General features: G+C 32.2%; 2 protein-coding genes across 2 annotated transcripts in view; one reads left to right on the forward strand and one right to left on the reverse strand.

Moving 5' to 3' along the window:
* The window catches only part of LOC148282671 (uncharacterized), a 117,505-nt gene that overhangs the window by 35,801 nt on the left and 56,478 nt on the right, over nt 1-25,226 (reverse strand). The window lies entirely within an intron of this gene.
* The window catches only part of PKD (serine/threonine-protein kinase D3), a 58,696-nt gene that overhangs the window by 26,641 nt on the left and 6,829 nt on the right, over nt 1-25,226 (forward strand). The window contains exons 2-10 of the mRNA XM_088224724.1: nt 9,463-9,597; nt 10,369-10,513; nt 12,244-12,381; nt 13,879-14,051; nt 20,119-20,374; nt 21,921-22,140; nt 23,812-23,941; nt 24,029-24,161; nt 24,893-25,081. Of these exons, the coding sequence (XP_088080850.1) occupies nt 9,472-9,597; nt 10,369-10,513; nt 12,244-12,381; nt 13,879-14,051; nt 20,119-20,374; nt 21,921-22,140; nt 23,812-23,941; nt 24,029-24,161; nt 24,893-25,081 (1,510 nt within the window). The 5' untranslated portion in view covers nt 9,463-9,471. The remainder of the gene's footprint in view (nt 1-9,462; nt 9,598-10,368; nt 10,514-12,243; nt 12,382-13,878; nt 14,052-20,118; nt 20,375-21,920; nt 22,141-23,811; nt 23,942-24,028; nt 24,162-24,892; nt 25,082-25,226) is intronic.

Raw genomic sequence — 25,226 nt, forward strand, 5'->3', positions numbered from 1 at the left:
TTTATTAAGGGTTACGAAATCGTGGTTGAAACTTAATATTAATTATTTTATAAAATTGTTTTTATTATTTTTTTAAAATTAGCGTTCTTATAATTTACTCAAGTATTTGAATTTTGGTGCCATTTACTACTTTAAGATAACTCACTATTAGAAAATGGAAATCCATTTTAGTTTTAATTATGTTCAACTAAATGTATTTTTATTTTTATCTGATAATCTTCAATTGTATCAATCCCAGAATGAGTTTGCTAACTCACGGGAATACAATTGTGTTTTTGTACATTTTTGTATTTTGAAATATTTTTTTTTTTTTTTTTTAATGTTGGGGTTAAGTAAGGGTTTGAACCTCGGACCTCGGACCTCTGCTCTGTGAGTCCCCAACACTAACCATGGGACCACAACCCGATTGTTGAATTCTTTCCTTTTGACAGATTGTGACCCCCCGTATTTTTTCGCGATTCCTAACTTGAGAAACAGTGTTACTCATTCCGGAACAACTAAATTTGACAATGTCACAGAAATCGATATAAATCGAAGAGGCGAATGCAATCGACGTTCTAATAAACGCAATAAATTAACTTTAATATCGATTAGGTATCCTTTTTAAATTAATGATCAAGTATTAGTAGTTAAATAACAAAATAGATAAATATCCAATGGTCGTGTGCTGTTAATTACTTTTATCGGTAAAAATAAATAACGTTTGAAAATAGTCCTCATCGCGGTGAACTGACGTGCTTAACCTCAATATTCGTATTGGAATATTCCGTAAGAGAACCCCTTTGTCTGATGGTATGGTATAATCCGATGTTGATGCCCCCCTTCTGACGTCAATGGTACTATGAACTGTGCTATGAACGTGCTCCAATCAACGTAGCTTCTTTAGAATCTAGGAAATATCGTCTGTATTATTAATTAAAGAAAGTATTTAGTTTTCGGTCAAAAGCGAATTCAACCACAACCCGGATAATTTGCCTGTACACACAATACATTACGTAATATAGCATCCGGGAATGAGGAAGTTCAGTGGTTTAAAAAAATGTTCATAGAAACTAAGCCATTTTTTTTTTTTTAAACGTGTATCCCATTAAACCGTGAAACCGGCTGGTCAGCAGGTTTATTTATTTCCTTTACAAAGAAAATTAAAGAAATTATATAAATTTAAATAGTAATCTAAACTCAACAAATTACATCAGGGATGGAGAATACCTTAAAGAAGGGAATATGAAGTCTAGGCATTTACAGGGCTTATGACCTGTGATTGGCTTAAGGTATTCTTCAATCCCTGTTGTAATTTGCTAACCTTAATGTCTCCCGAGGGGGTGAAATCCAGTCTTTTGTTTACAAACATTTGGACAAACTCAAATACCGTCAAACATGACAATTTTGCCCAGCCATGACAATTTTGCCCCCTGCCGAAATCCTTAACAAAATCAAGTTTTAAAGTAAGAAAAGTTACTGGTATCATAAAAATTACATTTGGTTAGTATATTTTGATAGTTCCATGGCAAAACTAAATATTTAGTTTACCGCCAGCTTCAGTTGATCACTTGAAATTTGAAGTTAAACTTGAAGGTCTGTTTGTGTATATCTACAAATATTGTCAAAACTTTTGTTGTTGCGGAGTTTGTGTTGAAAGGAGGCAATTAAGTTTTATATATTTAATTGCATACATAATAAAGACGCTATAGAACGTATTTCTGTATATCTATTTGAACAAACACAATAGATATTTAATTGGCAAAATTGTCTTAGATTTCTTAGCTAGTGTTTTGACAATTTTGCCCACGTCTAGGGTTGTCGCTACATACTACATTGAAAAAACATTATCCAAGAAAGTAGAAAAAAAACCAAAGTAGAAAATATAAAAGAAAATGAAGTAAATGGCAAAAACATGACTTTAAACGAGGTAACGGGATGTTTTGTTCAAACTGGCCCATAAATCAGATTTTTTGCCAAAGATTTAAAAATCTGATGGGGGTTTCAACTCAAATACACGCTGAAAATGACAAGCCGGTTATTCTGTTCATTTAAACTTTTTATACCACACAGCAATTGGTCAACAACAACAATCCATCCGATTTTTCTCTGCCATCAGGATCAAAAGATACCTACACCTTATAGAGGAGAACATTGAAATAAAATGTCATAGCGACACGGAAACAACAGACTTTGATGCCTACTCAGTTGACGAATCAACAGATTTCGAGACATTCATCATAAGTCATTACGACGAATATGAACAACGTGCCTCCGAATCTTCGGCCGAGGAAAACGAAAAAACTGTGTCTGATCCGCTTGAAATTAATAACGATGAAGAAGTCGTTTTCGTGTTAGTAAAGTTTAACACTGTTGATACGCAAAATGACAAATATTATGTCGGTTAAGTTATCAGCGCATCAACTACCACAATTTTAATATTGTTACGTCATTTAGCTTTGTGTGATCTCAAGTTGAGGATATTGCTGATGTATTTAGTTGGTACATAGTGAAATCTTTACCTGAACCAGTAATCTTCTGTCAAGGTTTTCATAATTTCAATGTAAATCTTAAAAACTGCAAGATTGAGTCATTTTCTGTGAGTAAATTAAAAATTGTTTTACAAAAACCAAATTTAATTTTTACCATTTTAAAATAATGTAAGAATATCAGACCACATTTTAGAAAGTTTTATTTATTAAATTTGCCGGCTTTTTGTAAAATTATTAAGACTTATTTTTTATTTTAAATGTTTTTTGTAAAAATATTTTCAACAGTCTAAAGAAGAAAATAAAATATACAAAATATTATGAATTCTCTACATCAAATACAAATTCAAAGTATAGGTAATCTAGCAAATAATTGCATTGCTGTACAAAAAAATTAACTTCTACATACATATTTAAAGAAAAATCGTTTTGGGGGCAAGCTCCCTTAATTACGAAAATCACATCAGAACTGAAATGGTTTGTAAAAAAAAAAAAATGGCTTATGCATAGTCAAACACGAACAAATTAAAAGGATTAGAGATAAACTCCTTTGGTTTTGTTAAAAATCCAATTATGTGCCAACCCTGGCCCACAAATCCACATTGTATAGAAAAATTGAGGAAATAGTTGACAATTTTGCCCACCGGTTTTTTTCATTGATTTTATAATGGTGATACCTCAATGATGCTATTGTTTAAACATAAACAGTTTTTTTCGCCCAAAAAGTAGTAATAAACCGTATGATAAGGATGATAAAACCAAAAATAACAGTTAATTACCAAGTGGGAAAAATTGTCAACAAGTGGAGATAATTTTGCCCAGTATGTTTTGTCTTCTAAAATTGCATAAATAAAAGAAAAGCAAACGTTTTGTACTTGTAAAAATGCTCAGAATAATTAGTATCACTATTCAACAAAATGGATAGGAGTAGTCCTATACAAAAAAATTATGATATTGTAAAACTTTGTTAAAACTGGGCAAAATTGTCACGTTGGACGGTATTGTAGTAATATAAACATTATTAAGAATTAAAGGATAAGCATAAGTATTTTTCACACAAAATATAGGATACAAAAATTTAAATTGTAGAATGTTAACAAAAAATAAAATCAATTTAACGCCTTGTTACATATTAGCCATTGAGTTATTTTTTTCTTAAATGTTTTGTCAACATTTTCTTTTAAGATCTACTTACGAATGTTATTGAAAATTTTAGGAATTGTATAATGAAGTGTTCTTTGGCCATACTTGTTTAAAAACTTTGGTACTGACAAGCCTTCACGTTGTGCTATCCTTGTATTCTGTATATGTACGAGTATATACATTTTCTTGTAGGTACTGTCAAATTGATACCTAGAAATTATTGAATATTAATATGGTTTGGTCCAGATATGGGATGTACACTGTACACATGAGATTTCCGATCGGTACTAACTCAGTAGATCGATAAGTTAGAACGTGTGAAAGGAGAGTAGAACCGCCTGCTACTTGTATATTTTTTGTCTTCGCTATAGAAACACAAATATCCAAACATCGTAAAAGATTCTTACTACACCATCATACATTTTAATGATACATTTCAATATAATGACATTGTTGAACACGTTTAATGTCCGTGGTTCTTGAGTGTACAATGAGAAGTTATGGGTTGTGCTCGTAAAACTCGTGAAATATATTAGCTATTACTGACACGTACGTAAGTTATATTATACGCCAATATCTCGTAACAATTTAATCAAATAAATTACTTTGAAGATCATAACTATCGTAGTTCCGGAATATTTACAGAACGTATCACATAATAATGCTTTCATCATTAAACATGAATTAGGCACCTATTATGTTTATATTTATTACGCTGAATGGACTACACTAAATGAAAACGCAAATATAATAGACCACGACAAATAATAAGGCAATTGGAAGAGACTACGCTAAATAATAAGGCAATTGGAACGGACTACACCAAATAAGAACGCAAATGGAACGGACTACGCCAAATAAGAACGCAATTGGAACGGACTACGTGAAATAAGAACGCAATTCTAACGGACTACGCAAAATAAGAACGCAATTGGAACGGACTACGTAAAATAAAAAAGCAAATGGAACGGACTAAGCCAAATAAGAACGCAATTGGAACGGACTACGTCAAATAAGAACGCAATTCTAACGGACTACGCCAAATAAAAACGCAATTTGAACGGACTACGCCAAATAAGAACGCAATTGGAACGGACTACGTAAAATAAGAACGCAAATGGAACGGACTAAGCCAAATAAGAACGCAATTGGAACGGACTACGTCAAATAAGAACGCAATTCTAACGGACTACGCCAAATAAAAACGCAATTTGAACGGACTACTCCAAAATAAGAACGCAATTGGAACGGACTACGTCAAAAAAGAACGCAATTCTAACGGACTACGCCAAATAAAAACGCAGTTTGAACGGACTACGCCAAATAAGAACACAATTTGAATGGACTGCGCCAAATAAGTACGCAATTGGAATGGACTACGCCAATTAAGAATGCGAATTGAACTATAACAAATAGCTTGTTTTTGTCAATTAAGGCTTGTCATTTCAATAGACAGATATTTAAATGGAGACCAAAATGATTATGGAATAAGTTAAGTACTTATGACCTGTCATTGACTGGATATGATATTTCTCTATCTAGATATAATCCCAAGATGCGGTAAAAATCCAGTAGGAACTAATCTACAAAGATCTGGATATGTCTAATGAAATTATTAAAATGGTCAGGAGCTCAATCACAGATGGCTATCGACATGCTAAAAAACGTGCTAAGTATTTGAGCGATCACCACGAACAATCATGAACACGCTGAAGTTAAAGCGGTCGCGTTGCAAAACGAAATTCAACTTCGGTCAGTTCAAGAGGATTGGTTGAATCTCGCACAGGAACTTATCTATGGCGTTTTGCAACGCGACCGCTTTAACTTCAGCGTGTTCATGATTGTTCGTGGTGATTGCTCAAATACTTAGCACGTTTTTTAGCATGTCGATAGCCATCTGTGATTGAGCTCCTGGTGTAACTCTTTCGATACCTTCTTGCACGTGTTCTCAAATCACTTTTATTGAAAGTGGTATTGTTAACTTTTACGTGGTGTTTTACCATCGACCACAAGTGAGGTCACATTATTTTGATTAATAATCATTGTTTATAATGTGAAAAAAAAAACAATGGGGTTTAATTCGCAATGATAGGGGAGTAATCGAAGCACAGGTTTATTTGCTTCGCTTGCAGTGGCATCTACCACACACTTGTCATATGTCCCCCTGTACGGGCTGACAACCCGCAATAACGCCGCTTTGATCTTTGTTGTGTCAACATTAATTTCTCCTTTGTCTTCGAGCCGTTTAATAATGTCACATTTTTTCCATCGTTTATTTGAAAGCTTGTCCAATTTGACAAAGTGATATGGGGCATTATCCATAACGATGCAGCAATTTTCATCCAGTGATGGCTAAATATTTTTAAACCACTCCAAAAACGTTTCTCCGTTCATTTCGTCGTGATATTTGCAAAATTTTTTTTGATTCGAAAATTAACAAACCACTCGGAACAAATCCTGCGGCACTTCCAATATGTAACGTTTTCCCTTACCCGTTGGATTAGGTGGTCCCATGGAAAGGTCTCGTTCGAAAGCTTCTTGTCTCGATTTAACGGTATTATCAACCCATTTTTTTATAAATCTCCTGCGTTTATCCAAGTCTCATCGAGGTAGTATATCGTACGATCTTCCCTACAGTATCTCTCGATAACTTTGAAATAATCCTACTCCAAAGAATTAGGTCTTCCCGCTCAGTCAACAAACTGCCGCGTTTTCGATTACAATATTGGAAACGCAATTCTTTGATTAGGTACTTTATGGAAAGTGCTACGCTTGAAATTTGGTAAAGAATCATCGCTATTGATAGCATGCAAAACTTTGTTCATTGTAGGATATTTTTTTTTCCAAATAAAAAGAGTGAACCTTCGATCTAATTGCATTTTTATCGAAATCGTCGATTGTCGAAAATATGCTCAATGCCGTCTTTTTTTTATTTGGCGATTTAACTTCACTGGTTCTTGAATATAGTAACAAAAGTATATTTTACGGAATGCACTCCAATACCGGTCACCTTTGAAATTGTGTGAATGGCACAAGTTTGCGAGATATCAGGGTTCTCAGATATAAAATATATATATATATATATATATATATTAATAATCATATTACGCTGAGGTTTGGGTACCACCTATAAAAATTAATTAACACCAACATTCCGTTATTTTATATAGCACAGTATCTATACAGGGTGTTCTTTAAACCCTGTCACATCCGAAACCACGATGGTCAGTATGGGCAAGAAGACATATTAGCATATTTAAAAAAATATTTAGAACGCAGATTTTTTTTAAAAATAAAATATTTAAAAAAACAAATGGTTGCTTACTTCTACAGGGGAGAAACGAGGGGGCGTGGCCACGTGGTTGACGGTGTATCAGACTCCCTCCTCTCCTCTCCTCGCTTCTCCCTTGGAGAAGTAAGCAACCATTGGTTTTTTAAATATTTTATTTTTGTAAATTTTATTCGTTCTAAAAAATTATTTTAATGTGACAATATGTCTTCTTGCTCATACTGATCATCGTGGTTTCGGATGTGACAGGGTTTAAAGAACACCCTGTATTATAAAACACCCTGCTTTATAAAAATGCATCATTTTTACCATTCGAATGCTTACCTGTCCTCTTTGGTTATTTACAATTGGTGATGCCGCGGGTGAAGCTAACGTAGCGGGAAGAGATATGCGCTGTACGAACCTAATTTCGTAATGTAGTAGGTTGATCTTATTTTGGATCGAGAATAGAGATATAGAGTCGATTGCATCTAAAATTTTAGTTGAAGTTAAATAAAAGTTATTCGTCAAAATGGGTAAAATTGTTTTTTTAAAGTCCCAATTCGACATAAAAATAGATAAAACAACCCTTTTTTACATGAATATATGTACATTTTACATTTATAACATTTCGTTTTTTTTTTTTACAAGTAACTAAAATCCCTTTCAAGCCACTTTCTGTGGCTTGTTGGTCTAATTCTAATGAAAACACAGACGCTAGTGCAGAAATCTAACCGAAGAACTGTGTAATAATGAACAATGTATTTATTATTTTCAAAAAATAAATCGCTAAACTTAAAACGTTTTTCAACTTAACCTGTTTTTGCATCGGCCCTTATTAGTATATTCGCGTTTATCGGTAACGCGCTAATAGACTTGTAAAGTTATTACAATTTCTGCATTTATTCTGCTTGATCGATAATCCAGCGAAAATGTGTAATAATTGCTTAAAAAATTAGGCAATTATTAATTATTATAATTATTAGTTAAAAAACTTAAAATCGATCGATAATAAGCAACTGTTATATTTTATATATCTCTCTTTTTTAAGTGTAGATAATCACGATTTAAAACGTGATTTTTTCGTCATATTATGTAGGTCACTAAGAGCTTATTATATTGTAATATGTATAGGCATGTATATTTGTAGAAGTGTAGTCAGATTAATCCCAGTTTAATAATAATGATCATATTTTTGATGTATTTACGTACAAAAAAATTCGTCCGTCAGAAAAACAGAACGAGCAAAAAATATGATACGTTTCACACTCGTCCAAATCCACGCGGCACGGTAACATTAGGGTGGATTGACATTCATATTATTTTGTATTTATTCCAAATGTATTCGGCAGTTACTCTTAGGTAAATCCTGCAAAGGGAAATCGAGTGGAGATTAGTTGGCGCGTTTGGTTGGTGCGTTTTTCGGCCATTAAATAAATAAAAATAAAAATTATGACACAATAAATATCAAATCAATATTTTAATTCACCACTGTAATTGGGCCTTCTGGCCTCTTGTGGTGCAAAAAAAATTGAAAAAATACACCATATGTAATTTTATTTTGCCGTGTGGAATTTTAGCATAGTGTGAAATGGAGCATAAAGTTATGAAATAAAATAAACTGTAAATTAATCGTTCCCGCTTATGAAAATGACCCGGAAATTTATTAATAATTAATTTATTAAATTAAAACTTCCTTTCAACGTTTATATAAATAAATACAATAAAAACAGCAATCAAATAGTATTTTAAGATATTTTTCCGGTTTGTGACCTTTCTGGGAAAACTGCATTTTCCAAATAAATAATTGGTTGTTAGTTGTTACTCTTTTCAATTAATTTCATAACTGAATTTTTTAATTATATTATTACCATAATTGATATTTTAGATCACGGTTACAAAAATGTTTGAAAAAATCGTCATACTATCTAATATCTAACCAAAAAAAAACATACTTTATTTTACCTCATATAAATAATTTAATTAAAAAAAATATGTTAATTCACTACTTCTCTCATTCTTATATGAATTTTCGTATTAAAAATTATGTAAAATAATAATATCTATGCATACTAAATTTACACATAAAAAAAACTGTGCCTTGACTTTGCTGTGATTTGCATTTATGCCCCATTATCAAAAAAAAAACGTATTTATTTTATAATATAAATATTATCCATCACAATTAAAGTTTCTTTTTATTTTTAGACACACATTGTCAACAATTTTACATTATAATTATTTTTAAATATAAATATTATCCATTTTAATAATGAATGTTTTCTTTTTCTTTTTAGACATGCCTTTTCAATTGGCAGATCTTGAATTCAATAATAATTATTCAACTCCATTTAGTTTATTTTAAATTATGTAAAATAGGACTACATACTACATCTATACATAAACAAAAACCGTAGTAAAATTTGAATTCATACCCCAATGTCAAAAAATTTACATCATAATTATTTTTAAATATAAATATTACCTGTCCTAATAGCTAAAGTTTTATTTTTAGACATGCCTTTTAAATTGGAAGATCTTAAATTTAATAACTATTCGACTTTATTTTTTATAATTATCCAGGTTTGAAACATGGAAGGTCCCGAGGTGACATTCCTATTCCAGTTTGGGGTCCTACGGGACGCTGTGAGTGTTCCTGCCGCCTCCCTCAACTTACGCTCACTCAAGGACCTGGCCTGCGAATTTATACACACCAAAGTAATTAATCATTTATTTGCAATTCATTTTATTCATCATAGATAAAACGATATTCTCCCGGAAATTATTAAAAGCTCTTGTATAAGTTATTTTTCTTTCGGCGCCATTTCAATTTCATGGTAATTTTAATTTCAACCACTCTGAATAAAGATTCGGAACTACGGTCCTCTTTCCATATTGAATTTTCCTCCAACCTTTACTTGCACGATTTATTTTCTTAATTGTGTTTAGTTTACCTTTCCGAGGTGTCTTAATACTTTTAGAATTTAAAAATCTTTATGACTAACATAAATAAATAAAAAACTGAACAAAAGGCTTTTAATATACAAGGTATATCCAGATAGTATGTTCCTTTTGTAGTTTTTGATACTTCAGCACTGCGACGCCATCTACATATGTATATAAAGATAATCCGCATATTATTGTGATCAAACTTCGCATATTATTATCTCATTGAAATTATACATAAATAAAGAGGTGTAAAGTCAAGGAATTTCTACAAAATGATCCTATTTTTCAAAACTTTCCGTACATTCAGGAGTTGATTAACTCCAATAAAAGGCAAAAAACCACAAATAAATTTTATGTTTTTTTTTTATTGTTAAGATAATTTTGTTTTGTGAGAAAATGAAAGTTTATATACATATTTTTTTAATCCTTCGCTTAATGTTATCGACCGGTTCTTGTTATCAAAAATTACAGGTCTCACAGCGATCACATTAAGCGGATTCCACTGCATAATGTATGTATTTACATGTTTTTTTTTGGCAGATGCCTGACAATGGACTGAACAAACTCCCAGAGAGATTATTACTATTCCGCCATGACTACTGCTCGGCAAATGTACTTCAACTAATAAACTCTGCTTCAGATGTAACGGATGAAACTATTATAGAAATAGTACTCACAGCTAATAGTAAGTATTATTTAAACAATATGTATTTGCTTTCTTATAATTTACTAAAATATTTCAACTATAGAGCCATTTTCAGTTAAATAATGGGTTATTAAGTAGGGGGCGAGTGCTCTCGCATCGTCAGGTTTGACTATTAGTCCACTGAAGATGCGGGTTTGTGATATAAAGCATCACATTCACATAATGTGTGTAAAGGTGATTTATTATCTGCCCTGCAGAACCTACATCTAGAAGTTTCAAAAAGATTCATTCTAGCAAGATTTTTATTCAATCTTGAGTGCCTTATAAGGGCTTTAGTGATAACCTCCACGTGGTTCCGGACAAGTTTTAGTAACACAGAAACGAACCACGGACCTCTTATTTGAAGTCTACAAAACTGCCGCACGACCACAACTCATCACTGTTAATTCTAATTAAAAGTTCATTTACATAATAAGTCAACTGAAAAGAAAAATTGATGCAAGTATTTTTTATTTTCAATTTTGTTTTTAAAGTTCTTTAATTATTCATTCTGCAAAAACACCTTCAGCTTAATTGACAGTACTCGTATACCTCCTTAATAAATCATCAATCTTTAAGGAAAAATATTACTTTTAACTTGAGTTGTAAAATTTTATTCAACTGTTTATAATTCAGATGATTCATAGCCTAATTTAATTACATTATACCTCATTTGGGTATGTAATTTTGTGGTAAACATTTTCCTTGATATTTTCTTAGTAATTATGTGAAATTTCTTGTCATAAGTGAAAATACTATCCCGAATAAACATACGCTTCTCATTTCTCTAATGTATTACTTGTGGGTTAGGAGACGGTACTTGAACTTCTTCTCAATTTATCTAGTGTTGTCGTCAACTTTGTTAATTTTCAATAAAAGTTTTTTTTTTATAAGTATATCTTTGTACAAAGGAAAGAAAATGAAAGTGTTTGTGAAATGTTTAGGTAAGATACTAATTCTATATTTTATATTCTAGGTTAAATTCTCACTTTTATAACAAAACTGACTGTCAATTGTCATATGCGATAAAATCGGCTAACTAAAACAGATTGAAAAAATATTATCAAAATAGAAAAATTAATGACATGATGTCTAACTTGGATATACTATTATTTTTACTATTATTATTATCATATTTCAAGGGAGCAGCTTAATATGTGTGCTTAGATTAAATTACTTACAGTTATTTGTCGATTTCTTAATGTTTTCCTTTTATAAAAAAAAAATTGCGGGGTCATAACTGGAAGCTCTATCGTCCCCAATTCCACCTCAGGAAAAACTTCCTTTCTAGTAGGGTAGTTTCAGACTGGAATAAATTACCAAGTCTAGTTGTCCATTCAACCAGTTCAAATACCGTTGGGATGCTTTTTTGAAGGAAGAAGATCTTGGACAAAAAGCAGTATACGAGATATAGGCGCATCAGCAAAGGCTGCCTGCCTATGACAAATAATAATAAAAAAAAAATAATAATAAAAGTATCAAGTTAATGTTTGAAATCATTCAATTTTCCCAGGACCTCAGGAATGGTAGGCGAATGCGCCAATAACTACACAACGGGGCAGACTTATCTCCATTCGATTTCCTTTTTCAGGATTTTCACCTGCTATTGAGTCGAAAACATTCATTCAGGGTTCTGTTTCTATTTCGCATATGTTTCTATCATATCACCTTTCCCCCTCTTTCCTTGTATGTTTTATTCTAGTTTTAATATTGTTACATTGTGTTTTCAGGAAATTTGTGCACTCCGGATGATATTCCCGCCTACAGACCGCATACCCTGGCGGTGCACTCGTATAAAGCACCAACATTCTGTGATTTCTGTGGAGAGATGCTCTTTGGATTAGTGCGCCAAGGACTCAAGTGTGATGGTAAACAATATGTTTTTAAAGCTTTCTCGAGAATTTCAATATATATTTTTATTTCATTTTTACCTTTTATTTTTTCACATATTACAAATGTTTATTAATACTCTTGACTGCCTGCCTAACTAAGGTTTTAAACCCTGTTCTAAGACAGTCAAAAACTATATCATCCTGCATATATCTGCCATTTGAACTTAATTATGTGGAAAGCAGCCAGTCCACAATTTTGAAAAAATTAGATATTGGTGTTACCGGGTGCGGTAAGGTCAATTCTATGTTCTGCTAAAAACAACCAGGCCGCTTCCATACAAAAAACTGCAATGATCACCTTCTGAAAATAGAGCCGATCACAAAAACGGCATTTCTCAATTTGCAGAAAACACAGCACTGGAAAAATCTTACGGCACTTCAAAAATCATTAAAACTGGTAAATACGTAATTAGATTCTTGTTTGTAATATTAAAAAAAACTAACGTATTCATTGTTTATCATTTGCCAAAGTCAAAAGCATTCCAACTATTGTGTAGATATTATTTTCTATGGCTGGCTGGTTTCTGCATAACTACGTTCATTTGATAAACTGTAATTTTATTTTGCATTTGAAAATGTAGTGTACAAATATTATTCATTTCGTTGTCATCTTTATAAATAGGTGCTCAACACAATAATAAGAGCTATTTAAGTTTTTTCTACAGCTGTAAATTATACTCAATTTAACTCAAAATGTATTTTAGTTGTACGATCAATAAAACATTTTATTTTATTCTTCGCCTTCCCTTAGATGTTCCCGCAAAGCGCGTGGAAAATAAACGTAAACACTCACCACTGGGGCCAAGCACTCTCAGTGACTCTTTCTTAGTCATACCTGTCTCAGATTTGCACTCTCGCATTGATTTTCCACAAATTTATCTAAGAGATCTTATTTCGACTGCGTTCAACCCGCTTTCATCCTTCCTCTGCCAGTTCGATGTTGGGACTAAAACTTCATTGTGTTTAGTCTAGCTTCGATCGACATATTTTTATTACCAATTACTGTGCTTAGCGCGCCTTTCATTTTGCTACCCGCATTCACTCTCCTTTCCTCAAATTTTTCTACTCTTTTTTTTTTCTTGAAAATATGTTCCTGGATACACAAATTCTTCTACTTGTTCAAGTCGCTATGCACTCATTACCCTCACTTCCCCTTCAAATATCGTAACTTTTGACTTAGTTTCATTCATCACCAATTCGCTCTCCAAGCATACACCATACATTCTAGAGACTATTTTTTGCAAATCCTCCTTGCTGCTCGCTAAAAGAACTGCATTGTCAGCGTTCAACGAACAGCTTACTGCAAAATTTTTCATTTTCGCTACAATACCCATACATTCTATCTCTTCTTTTCATGACATTAGTTGGATTGCATTTCGACCGCATTCACTCTGCTTCCATCCTTCGTCAGCCAGTTTCATGTTTCACTTCCATATTTAAGTTTTATACAAATTTGAAATTGTTTTTTCTCAGGCTGCGGGCAGAACTACCACAAGCGATGCGCCGTGAAGATTCCCAACAACTGCTCGGCCGTATCAGGGGTGGGGCGGCGTCCCTCGGCCCCGCCTCCCCGCTCCCCCTCCCGCACCTCTCAGGCCTCCCTCGGCTCCCAGGCTACCCCCACCACGGACGAGCCTAACTCCCTGGTAAGGAAGCTCGCCGAACTCGTCAACCTTAATTGATGTCTGATTACGTCAGGTTACGTAACATCAAATTTGATCGATAGTATTTAGAGTACGTCCAAAAATGTTTGTAGACAAGGCTGGATTCTACCTCCTGGGCTGATGATGGGTAACCTATGGCGCATCAAGACATTTTGGGTGACATACACAGTTTACGGACGATCTTCATCTAAGAACGATGCGCTTTCTTTGTTTTACTAGGCTTACTTCATTTCTCTTTCATTTACTAGGGCTGCCGTTTTCTTTAATATTCCTGGTTGTGACACGGCACTCAAATCAAGCCAGGTTTTTTCAGAATTTTGACATACCGAGCTAAAAAGGTTACCCATCACCGCCCCAGGGAGTTATCAAGATTGACATTTATCGCAACAGAGAAGGAAAATGTTTTTGAAATATGAAAGTCTAGGCATTTACAAGGCTTATAACCTATCTTTGATCGGTTTAAGTGATCACTTACCACACGGTATATTATTCACCATTCTGCAATGTTTGAACATCCACATTTTCTCAATTCCACCATCTGATGACTTTTGTGAAGTAAAAGAGCCGAAGCCTTTATTTATGTGGGTGAGAGCCATCCAGCTAGCCAATGACAGCTCATAAGGCTTGTAATCTAGACTTCCATATGAACCGTGTGGTCCATGTGGCGAACTCACAGATCAAAAGTCCAAGATTCAAACAGCTCTATCATAGTTTGATTTGGGTAAACCATCAGAATGAAAATATTTTTTTTTCTAAAAAAAAATGCCTAGACTTTCTTATTACGTTCTCAAAAATGTTTTCTCTCACTGTTGCGATAAATTTTCATCTTTGAATCTATCTTGTAATTAAAAAATATATATATTACAGCTTTTGCTCCAACTATCCTCCAATTTTCACCCAACTATTTCACTGTCAATCCATCACTTTCCAGGACAATTTTCAGCGTGTAAAAAAGAGACACAAGATGCTGAATTTGATTTTAAACGGATTTTTTAAAAAGTTACAAAAACCGCTTTCAGACACAACAACCATATTTTTAATATAATATTTTGATTGATCGAGGAGGTGCCTACCCAACTTTTACAAATTTGTTCTGGCTTTCATAATGTAATTTGATTCCGTATATCCCTTTGACAAACATATCTTTGCCTATGCCATTCTGTACTCACAATATCCAATTAACTTACATCATAATCTTGCAAGCGTAAACCTAAAAGTAGCAATAGAAAAATTTGTTTCCCACTATATTTAAGTAAAAAATATTTATGCCTGGATACATGTTTAACCATGTTAAATTCATATCTGTACATAATAATATTATTGGGCTATTAATTTTTCATAGATATTCCATATCACCATTTTATGATTTTGGTATGCTTGAAAGTTTACTTGTTATTTGCATGAAATAAATTTAGTAAGTTGACTCCTTAATACTTACCCCCATAGAATTAAGAATAGTCCAGAAGGAGCGTAGAATCATATTTGAATACATCAGACTGTGTCCAAAAATCCCCCCACTTTGCCCCGCTTTCACCGCGCGCATTCGTGAAGTTGCCGCATAATGTTGCTAGATTGGATAAAATATAATCATAACACAAATTTAAGGTTAAAAGCAATTTGTTAATTTCTCTAAAATCCTTTTGTACACGCGGAAGCATTGATTGACACAACAGAGTAGATAAGTAAAGGGTCATTTAATAAAAGTAATTGAATAAATGAACTTTGAATTTAAAATATTAAACAAATTTTATTTTACATAAAACAGATATTTTTATATCATGCTAAATAATATTCAATGTTTTAAATATAATGTCGGTCAAATGTCCACCACGGCGTTGTTTAATCCGAGGTCCAATTTTCATTAGTTCCCTCATTAGATTAGCAAAGTAGGGTAAAAAAAATTACTACCCTGGCAATACTAACGAAATGTCCATTTTGTGTTCTCCGACAATCTGACAGATAGAAAAATAATTCAATTTTTAAGTAATGCATTTGGTACTTACACATGCATTTGCTAATTACACATGAAATGTGATATTATCCTGTGTCTTTAATATACCAGCAGTATTTCTACACTTGAAAACGACACAACACGGCATAGTTGAATTTTAATCGGGAATTGCGTACTGAGCGACGTCTACAAAGAAACTAACGGGTCAAAACGTAAAACTACTCTTTAAAAGTAGTTTAGTCGCTTTCTGTTTGATGCTCGTATGCGGTTTCTGGACTATTCTTAATTCTATGGCTACCCCCTATTTTTCTATGGTTTTACGTATTGTCAGGTCAATGCTCTTATCACCAATCTACAAACATTTTTAAAAAATAAAATGTTTGAAACTGAATACTGTTTACTTCCACTTCACTAAAACAGCTTAGTAATATATTTATGTATTTGGTCTTTCGACCTAATATTTTATTTGCTGTTTTGGTAGTGTACATTTAGTTTAAAACTGACATGGAAAGAAAAAGATTTGTGACTTTGGTATTGACCCTACATTAGTGCTTATTTTGAGAAATCAAATACTCGTATTTTTTGTTCATGTCTTTTCTATATTTGATGTCAATCTTTTTATAAAGATTACTCATAAATTATAAATAAGAAAAGACTGTTAACATCTGTACAAATATTTATATTATTTTCGTAGTTGTTAAAATATATTATGCTTGGTGTCAAAATATTTAACTTCTTCAAAATTATTGAACAGACTTTAGAATGAATTATGATAATATATAATGAATTTCATAAGTAAAAATACTAAGAAAAAAATTAAACAATTTTTAATAATACATGTAAAATATTACTAATATTATGATGTATTGATAAAAATCCTTTTGATCTGAATATTCCATGCAAATCATTAATGGTCTTTGTTTATGTGTTCGTAACATAAGTTTTCAAGTAAAATATTAAAATGCGCACCCGCTAACACAAATAAAAATTGTATGTTTCATGGGTCACTGACAGGCACTAACACATTAATATAGGCCATTAAACATTTGAAAGCACTATCCACTTTTTGTTCAAAGTAGATGTATTTGGTTGAATAGGAATTACACATTTAATTTTATGCATGATAATTTCTTAAATATTTTAAAACTCATATTCAGCATTTGTAGGTATTTAGGTGTTTTAAAATTACACTAATGTTGACAAAACTTTCTATTTAAGACTTCAAATTATCCATTATCAAAATGCACTGGAGAATTAATTTTATGAAATTACTAATTTTAATATTTTTGTAACTTTAAATTTATCGTTTTTGACTAGTAATTTATTTTTTGACGGTCAAAAAATCCACTTGCAAATAAGTTCTCTTTGTTTCTCAGCATTATTTTATGTATATTTAGTAAATATATTTTTAAAACTACAAAGCGACAGTTAAAGTGATTTTTTGAGATAATTTATTGTTATCATTTATTATAGATTGAAATTTTTTGATTTCATGGAAGTTCTCACAAATAATGACAAGGTACAATGTACATTTTTTTATGTACAATTTAAATATATGTAACTACTTCTTCAATGTATGTTGTCAACATTAGCTGACGATTACATTAATATGAGTAAAATGTTGTACATTCTATTGAATTAAAGTTAAGTTTAACAGTATTATAAGTATACATTCTATGCATGTTTTATTGTGACATTTTCCATAAAATATGATATCTATAATGTTTTAAGTATTTTAATAGTATTAAATTCATTACATTATTTTGCTGGAAATGGAAGATAATTATTTTATTTAAAAATATACAATTCTGAAATGGTTGCACTCTAAATTAAACTTTAAAAATATATAAATATCTTGCTTGCATTTAGATATGTTTGTTGTGTTGTATTCTGTTGCCTCCATAAAATATATAAAATAAAATAAAGGATAAATCTATTACAAAATTAAACAGAACTATTCTGACAGCATTTTTTTCCTTTATTATGAGGACACAATGGGGAAATTCAGTGCTAGGGGAAATTGTTTTCTTACAAATGGTCAAAATTAGAGCATTTAATTGTGCAGCGAAGTTTCTCAAAAATGTATGAAAAAATTCATAAAAATGCTTTTAGTAAAAATGAACTACTTGGAATTACGTCACAAGTTCTAGTTGGTTAGTTGGTCTCCCGCAAACCGGAAGTCTATCCCAACACTCAACCATTGGTTGATTCGGAAGAACTTGTGACGTCATGGGCGGAGTAATTTCTAAATTACAAAACTTAAAAAAATCGTAGCGCTGATAATACGATACACAAAATATATATTTTTTTAAATTGGGTTAGTTTGATAGTCTATTAAAAAATAAAATAAAAAACCGCTAAACTTCCTCATTAAGGCAGTCAAATTCAGATTTATCAATGATGAAAATTATTTCATAATAAATTCTATTAGTTGCACGCACAAAAATAAATTAAAAAATATTTAACAAAAAAACTGCTCAGTTAATGTATTTATTTATCTCATGTAATAGTAATAAATGGTGACGGGTATTCTAAGGTCTGATAATTGTTAGTTTAAATTTATGTAATTTTTCAAAGGAATTAAGTTCTGTAAATTGCATAATTCTCACTCATTTTTTACATGTATTTTTTTTATTAATGAATAAATGTTTTGAAATTTTTAACCTTGTTTTTTTTACAATTGACAATTATCAGATTTTTTCCCGCTCCACTAATTTTCCTTTGGCTCGGGGGCTTCTTTAAATCCTAAAAAGATATGATTATTTCTAATTTTTAATACACGAAACATGTTTTAAAACTGTCACCTTAAATTGTAACTATTATAGGCATAATCTATCAAATTAAGAATGCCACAATGGTTTGAGCATATGGAGCAAAATGGATGACTAAACTTTTCAGTCTGGGTGTTCATTCAAATGTATTTGAAATTTAACGTGATTCTAAACGAAAATATGAAACTAATCATTTTTTATTGAAAAATGCCATTTTTACGTTTATTTTCAATAGAAATTTTACAAAACTTGATTCGTGAAAACTTTACACTTTATTGATTGTAACAAATACCATAACAATATAATTTAGATCCTTTTAACAAAATGGTGTACAGAACAAAAAATAAGATAAGTTATTTTTGCGGGGCTAGCGATTATGTGGAAAAATAGTAAACAAGTGTATATCTTGTAATTTTTTTTTAAATGCACTTCTTCTAAAAAAAATATAATAATCTAGTATACTTACTTTATGAACATGCCTCGTATATTTTTTTTAATATATTTTTTTATTTCACGTTTTACATATCACTTTTTAAAAAAATATATGAATACCTCACTGGGCTCAACCCGTGTCGAGGAATTCATTTACATGATTTTATATTATTACTTATGATGTCTAAAAAATTTTCATAAAATAATACATATTCCTACTTAAATCCACACAGATTAGTTTTTTACAATATTAACTATCTATTTTCTAAATTGAATGGTCTGGGTAAGTAGGAAGAAATAACCTTAACCTCTTGAGGCATTTTTAAATTTAAATTTTAAATTGAAAATGGTGGTAAAAATAAACCAAAATGATAAAAGAAAAGTTTTTTTATTTACAAAATTAATAAATAATTATTATGTTTATTAATTTAATAAACAACTTTACAAAAATATGTTATGAAAGCCAGTTTAATAATGATTTATCTTTAATGGGTATATCTACTTAAATACTTTCTAACCATGTAATTTCTTTTAAAAAACTCATTATACGTGAAAAAACTGCATAACTAGATGTCATTTTGAGTAATTCACACTTGAATATTTTTGACGTAAACAATAACCATTAAAATCTGCTATGCGCTGCTGTAAACGAATTCACTAGAGTTGGATAAAGGAATTGCTAGCGTAAAAAAAACTCATTTACTCATGGGAAAAAATTGAAAACCATATAACTGCCTTTTTGTATATAAAGTGTATAAATAAATCATTTCTTTATCTCTATTGTAATATATGTCAATCTTGATCATTTATTAGGGAATTGAATCCAGTCCTTAACAACAAACATTTAGACATACTCAAAATATTCTTGATTGGACACATAATTCGTCGTTTGCAGCCTATCATAGTGACTCCATCTTCCAAGTCAGGCCGGTCGACCTGGGCAGGTGCAGGGCAGCCGGCCGTGAACATTCCCCACACCTTTGTCCTGCACTCGTACACGCGTCCCACCGTGTGTCGCCACTGCCGCAAGCTGCTGCGGGGCCTCTTCAAGCAGGGTCTGCAGTGCAAGGACTGCCATCACAATGTGCACAAGAAATGCGTGGAGAAAATACCCAAAGACTGCAGCGGAGAGATCAGCCGGGAACCTGGGAGTAAGTTTCTGTTTTATTTTTAGCATTCAATATGAGGAAGTTCGGTGGTTTTTTATTTTTTTATTTCTTAATAGACTATTAAACTAAGCAAAAAGATTTATTTAAAAAAAATATGTATTGTATTATCAGCGCTATGATTTTTTAAAGTTTTGTATATCTGAAACTACTCCGTGTGTAACATCTCAAGTTCTCTTCCGCTTCTTCTCGGTTAGTTCTGCTGATTGGTCTGTTGACTTACCGCAAACCGGAAATCTTTCACAACTCTCTCAGTTGATTCATATGAATGAGTGACGTTGTTCAAAGTAATTAGTTTTTATTAAAATATTTTTTATTATTTTTTTCATGAATTTTCAAGCCGTACAATTAAATGCTTTAATTTTTACCGAACTTCCTCATTGATTTATTTATATATGTATGTAATGTATGTGCTGCATTTAATTAAATGAGAACGTTATTTTCGTTAAATGTTATGTAAATGGTCTGTTCTAATATATGGGTGTGAAACATGGACTCTGATAAATAAAGTTATGAACCGGTTGGAGCTGTTTGAGATGTGGATACACACAGTAGAATGCTCCGTATACCATGGACCGATATGATCAGTAGTGCAGACATATTACAGAGCCAGAACTGTTGTCGAGTGTGAAGGTTAGAAAGGTCTCATGGTGGGTCAAGAGTGCTGAGGGGAGATAAATATCATCTGCTTCAGCTGATAATCAAGGACAAGATGGAAGGACGGCGGGGAGTTGGCAGGAGGCAGTTGTCCTGGCTGCGGAATATAAGGGATTGGACAGAGAGTTGAGAACGTGTTCCGAATAGTGCATGACAGAGGTTCTTTCGCCGCAGTGATTGCTAACACCGGGGGGACCTGACGATGCACTGGAAGAAGAAGATATATTATATACATTACAAAATATGCTACGTCTTAATTCATACATATAATAAAAAAAGACAATAAAATTAGATTTGTTTTAAAATAACACAAAGGTACATATAATAACTTGAAAAAATGTTAAAAAAGCAAGAAAATCTTGCCTCAAAAAACTCCCTCATAGATCTGAAAAAAATCAATGTCCAAAGTAATATTGTTCAACATGCAGGTAGCCCTTCAAACAAGCTTTATCATGGGTAGGTTGGTCCTGTGTATTGGAATGTGGAACAGTCTATGTTAATGCTGTCTAAGGTAACATAAAAATAATAATGTAATTGGGAACTCCGCATAATTTCAGGGTTGTTGACAATATTTATTGTCCGCCTCCTGGTCTAGCAGTTAGCATATGTAACAAGTCTGATCCTCGACATTTTGTTTTATAAAATACACAAAGAGCAAGAAAAATTAGATACTGAATGTTAGGTATTATGTGCTTCATTGCAGTGTTTTTCTTTCCAGTTTGTTATAGTAAAGGCACTTAATATGGAAGTCTAGCCCTGTAAATGTCTTAACTTCCATATCTCTTCTCGAAAAGATATCATGAAGGTTTATCTCCTTACGGTATATATTTCAAAGGTTATTTCAATGAATTATCTAAAATCTTTCTTATTGCAGGCGAGTACCAAGACAGCAGTACGGGCAGTGAAAGGGAACTTCTTTCCTGCTCTATGTGCGAGGAGGAAGACGACTCTGATGCTGAAGGGGTGAAGGGAATGGCAACAGTCAATGGGGCGGGGGGAGGGGCGTCCAGCAGAGCGGCGCCACCCACGCTAGTGATGGACCCCGATGCGGACCATTCTTCTTCCGAGGAAAAGTCGTGCAGTCGACCTAGCAGGTATTTAATTTCAGCTAAAATGAGGAAGTGTATTTCGACCGTCCAGTTCATTAGTAAAACAAGCCAAAAAAAAGAGATTTAAGTATGGAGTTAAATTTTTGACAGACCACAGAAACACTTTCATTTCTGGGTCTTAATATAAATACAGTAAAACTGCAATTGAACGTAGTTATGCAGAAACCAGCCAGTCATAGTGGAACTGAGATAATAGCACTTTTGTGAAAAGAGTTAATAATCAAATCGACAAGACAGTTCGAATGTTTTTTACTTAAACAAATGATAAATAATACATACATTTTTTTTTTATAATGCATAAAATAATTTAATTATGTATTTGACCAGTTTCAACCAGTGGTGTTTTCGGCAAAATGAGAAAAGTCATTTTTGTGATCAACATTATTTTCAGAAGGTGATTACAGATTTTTTTATGAAAGCGGCCTGGCTGTTTTTAGCAGAACAAAGAATTGACCATACTGCATCCGATAACACTAGTATAGTAAAACCCCTGTTTTACGTTTTTCAAGGGAGCAACAAAAGAAGTGTAAAACTGAGAAAAACTCTAAAGTGAGGAAATAAAAAATTTATGGAAAAAATGAAATGCATAAAAATATCATTATTGTGCTAGACTATACTAAATATACTGCAGAAAAGTTGTAAGAACTGTAATAATTGGGGATTATTCATATTTGCCAAAGATTTAGTTAAAATATTTTGTATTTGTTCAAGCAATACTACAATGTTTTATTTTTTATTGAATTTTAAAAGAACAAGTTTAAATAATTTTTTGTAGGTTTATTTTAGGTAGGTTTTTTTTTTTACCTTAAAAACACGAAAATAAAATTTTCAATTTGCATAAAACGATTTTTTCCCTAAATATTGGGAAAATTTATTTATATGGTATCACTTTTTTTAGTATGGCACCACATAATTTCAACTGTCATTCACATCGCGGCAAAACCGTTTCACACTTTTATGATAACTGTTTAAACTATCTTCTTTTCACATTATGTTTATAACATCAAATAATATTTATATAGGCAATTTTTTAAACTTTCTGCATCGTAATTTATTGATGTAAATACTTTATTCTTCCTAAACATGCGTCAACTGCATGTCACTATTTAGTAAAATGTCAAATTAGACACTTAAACAAAATGGCAAATTACACTGCACCTACTTTGAATTTAGTTTAAAACAATAATTTTAAATTTTTTTTTATTAACCTCCATTTTATTCTCCATTCACGCGGCGGCGCGTGGCTCCTCTTTTGACAGATCGAATGAGTTATGAAAAATTTCGACGTAAAACCGCGGTTATGAAAAAAGTAAAAAACATTAATTGGGGGGAATAATTGAATTAGAATGTATAGAAAAAAAGAGGAAAAATGGGAAAATGGGATTAATGCAGCGAATTGGAATCACATTAAAAACTTACTAAGTTTGTCCAGCAAAGTTAATTAAAACTTCTCCTTTATTTTTTATTACCTGATAACAATCTAGATATTTGGTAATTCGGATGACTGGAATTTGGATAAACTGAGTTCTACTGTACTAAAACCTCTTTTATTGGCTCTAGGTACACATTCTTTGCAGTACCCATTATATAATTTCAAAGAAATAAAGAAAAAACCTCAGTATTTCAAGTATACATGAAATTTTTTTTTTTTTACAGTTCTTCTTCCTCACCGAGTGCCAACATTCCACTTATGAGAATAGTTCAATCCGTTAAACACACAAAGAAGCGTGGATCGAAATGTGTCAAAGAAGGCTGGCTCGTGCATTTTACAAATAAAGACAAAATGGTGAGAGACAGACATGTTATCAATCGCGTGTTATATTTTTGTTTGTTTTTTTGTTATCGATTAACAAAATGTCATTTCACCTTTCAGTTAAAAAGACATTACTGGAGATTAGACGCAAAATCAATAACCCTCTTCCAATCTGACCAAGGTGCCAAATATTATAAAGAAATTCCACTGAGTGAGATTTTAACGATTGACACGGCGAGGACACCACAAGGAGGTATGTTTTTAATTCATTCTTTAATTTATTCCATGTTCGGTCCCTAGTTCGAGCATATTGTGTCTGGCATAAATATTTACATTCTTATGAATTTTTTATTTTAAAGGAATAACCCGCTAAGCCTCTTTTTTTAGAGGCTTGTCAGCAGGTATGAAAGAAAGGATATTGAAGGAATTTATGAATAATATACCACAACACTCGGACCAATCGAGAAAAAAATCTTTGTTGGATTTTCCTTGCAACTGTTGGGAATCGAACCCGCGATACCAATTTCACAGTTGGCCGTCAAACCAACTGCGCCACATTTTTGTGTCAAACCAACTGCGCCACACCAAACATTTAAATTTTTTTGATATTAGAACCATGGTAGAGCGGGGGTTCGAATCTCGGACCTTTGATCCACAGTTTCGAAATATTTGACAAGGATAGTATGATTAAATAAAGCTGCGGAAATATGAAGTTTAAAATTAATATATTTTAGTAATTTCCTCCGATGAAATAAAATAATGCTTCTGACGAAAAAAAAAAAATTCACAAACCCAACAATAAATTGTTTTGGCTTGTCCATTGTGATCTTTTTCAAACAAATTTTTTTGTAAACAGTGATATGAAATAAATAAATTTCCGTGGATTTCAAGATAAAATTAGTTGCATATAAATGTTTATTTCTATACCATGCGTGTCAATGATCATTGTGAAGAACGAAATGACAATGTGGCTAATTGTTGCAGACGTGATGCACTGCTTCGAGGTGCGTACAGTTAACGTGGACTACCTAGTGGGGGCGGATCCCCTGGCTCACTTGTCAGGGGGCGGGGTCTCGGCCCTCCCGCCCCCCGACAGCGGTGTGGGCGCCTACCTCGCCAAGTCCTGGGAGACGGCCATCCGGCAGGCCCTAATGCCCGTCACCCAGCAATCTGGTAAGTGGTAGAGAGAATCATCATCAATCCTTACTGCTTTTATTTAATTATTTTGAATCTTGAAATTATGCACACATAAACAAATTGTTATGCGTGCTCATTAGATCATATTAAATAACATTATAAATATGTCATTTTTAAATTG

Source organism: Micrasema longulum, unplaced genomic scaffold, assembly GCF_059751315.1.
Source record: "Micrasema longulum isolate JH-2025_06_02 unplaced genomic scaffold, ASM5975131v1 h1tg000306l, whole genome shotgun sequence".
NCBI lineage: Eukaryota > Metazoa > Arthropoda > Insecta > Trichoptera > Brachycentridae > Micrasema > Micrasema longulum.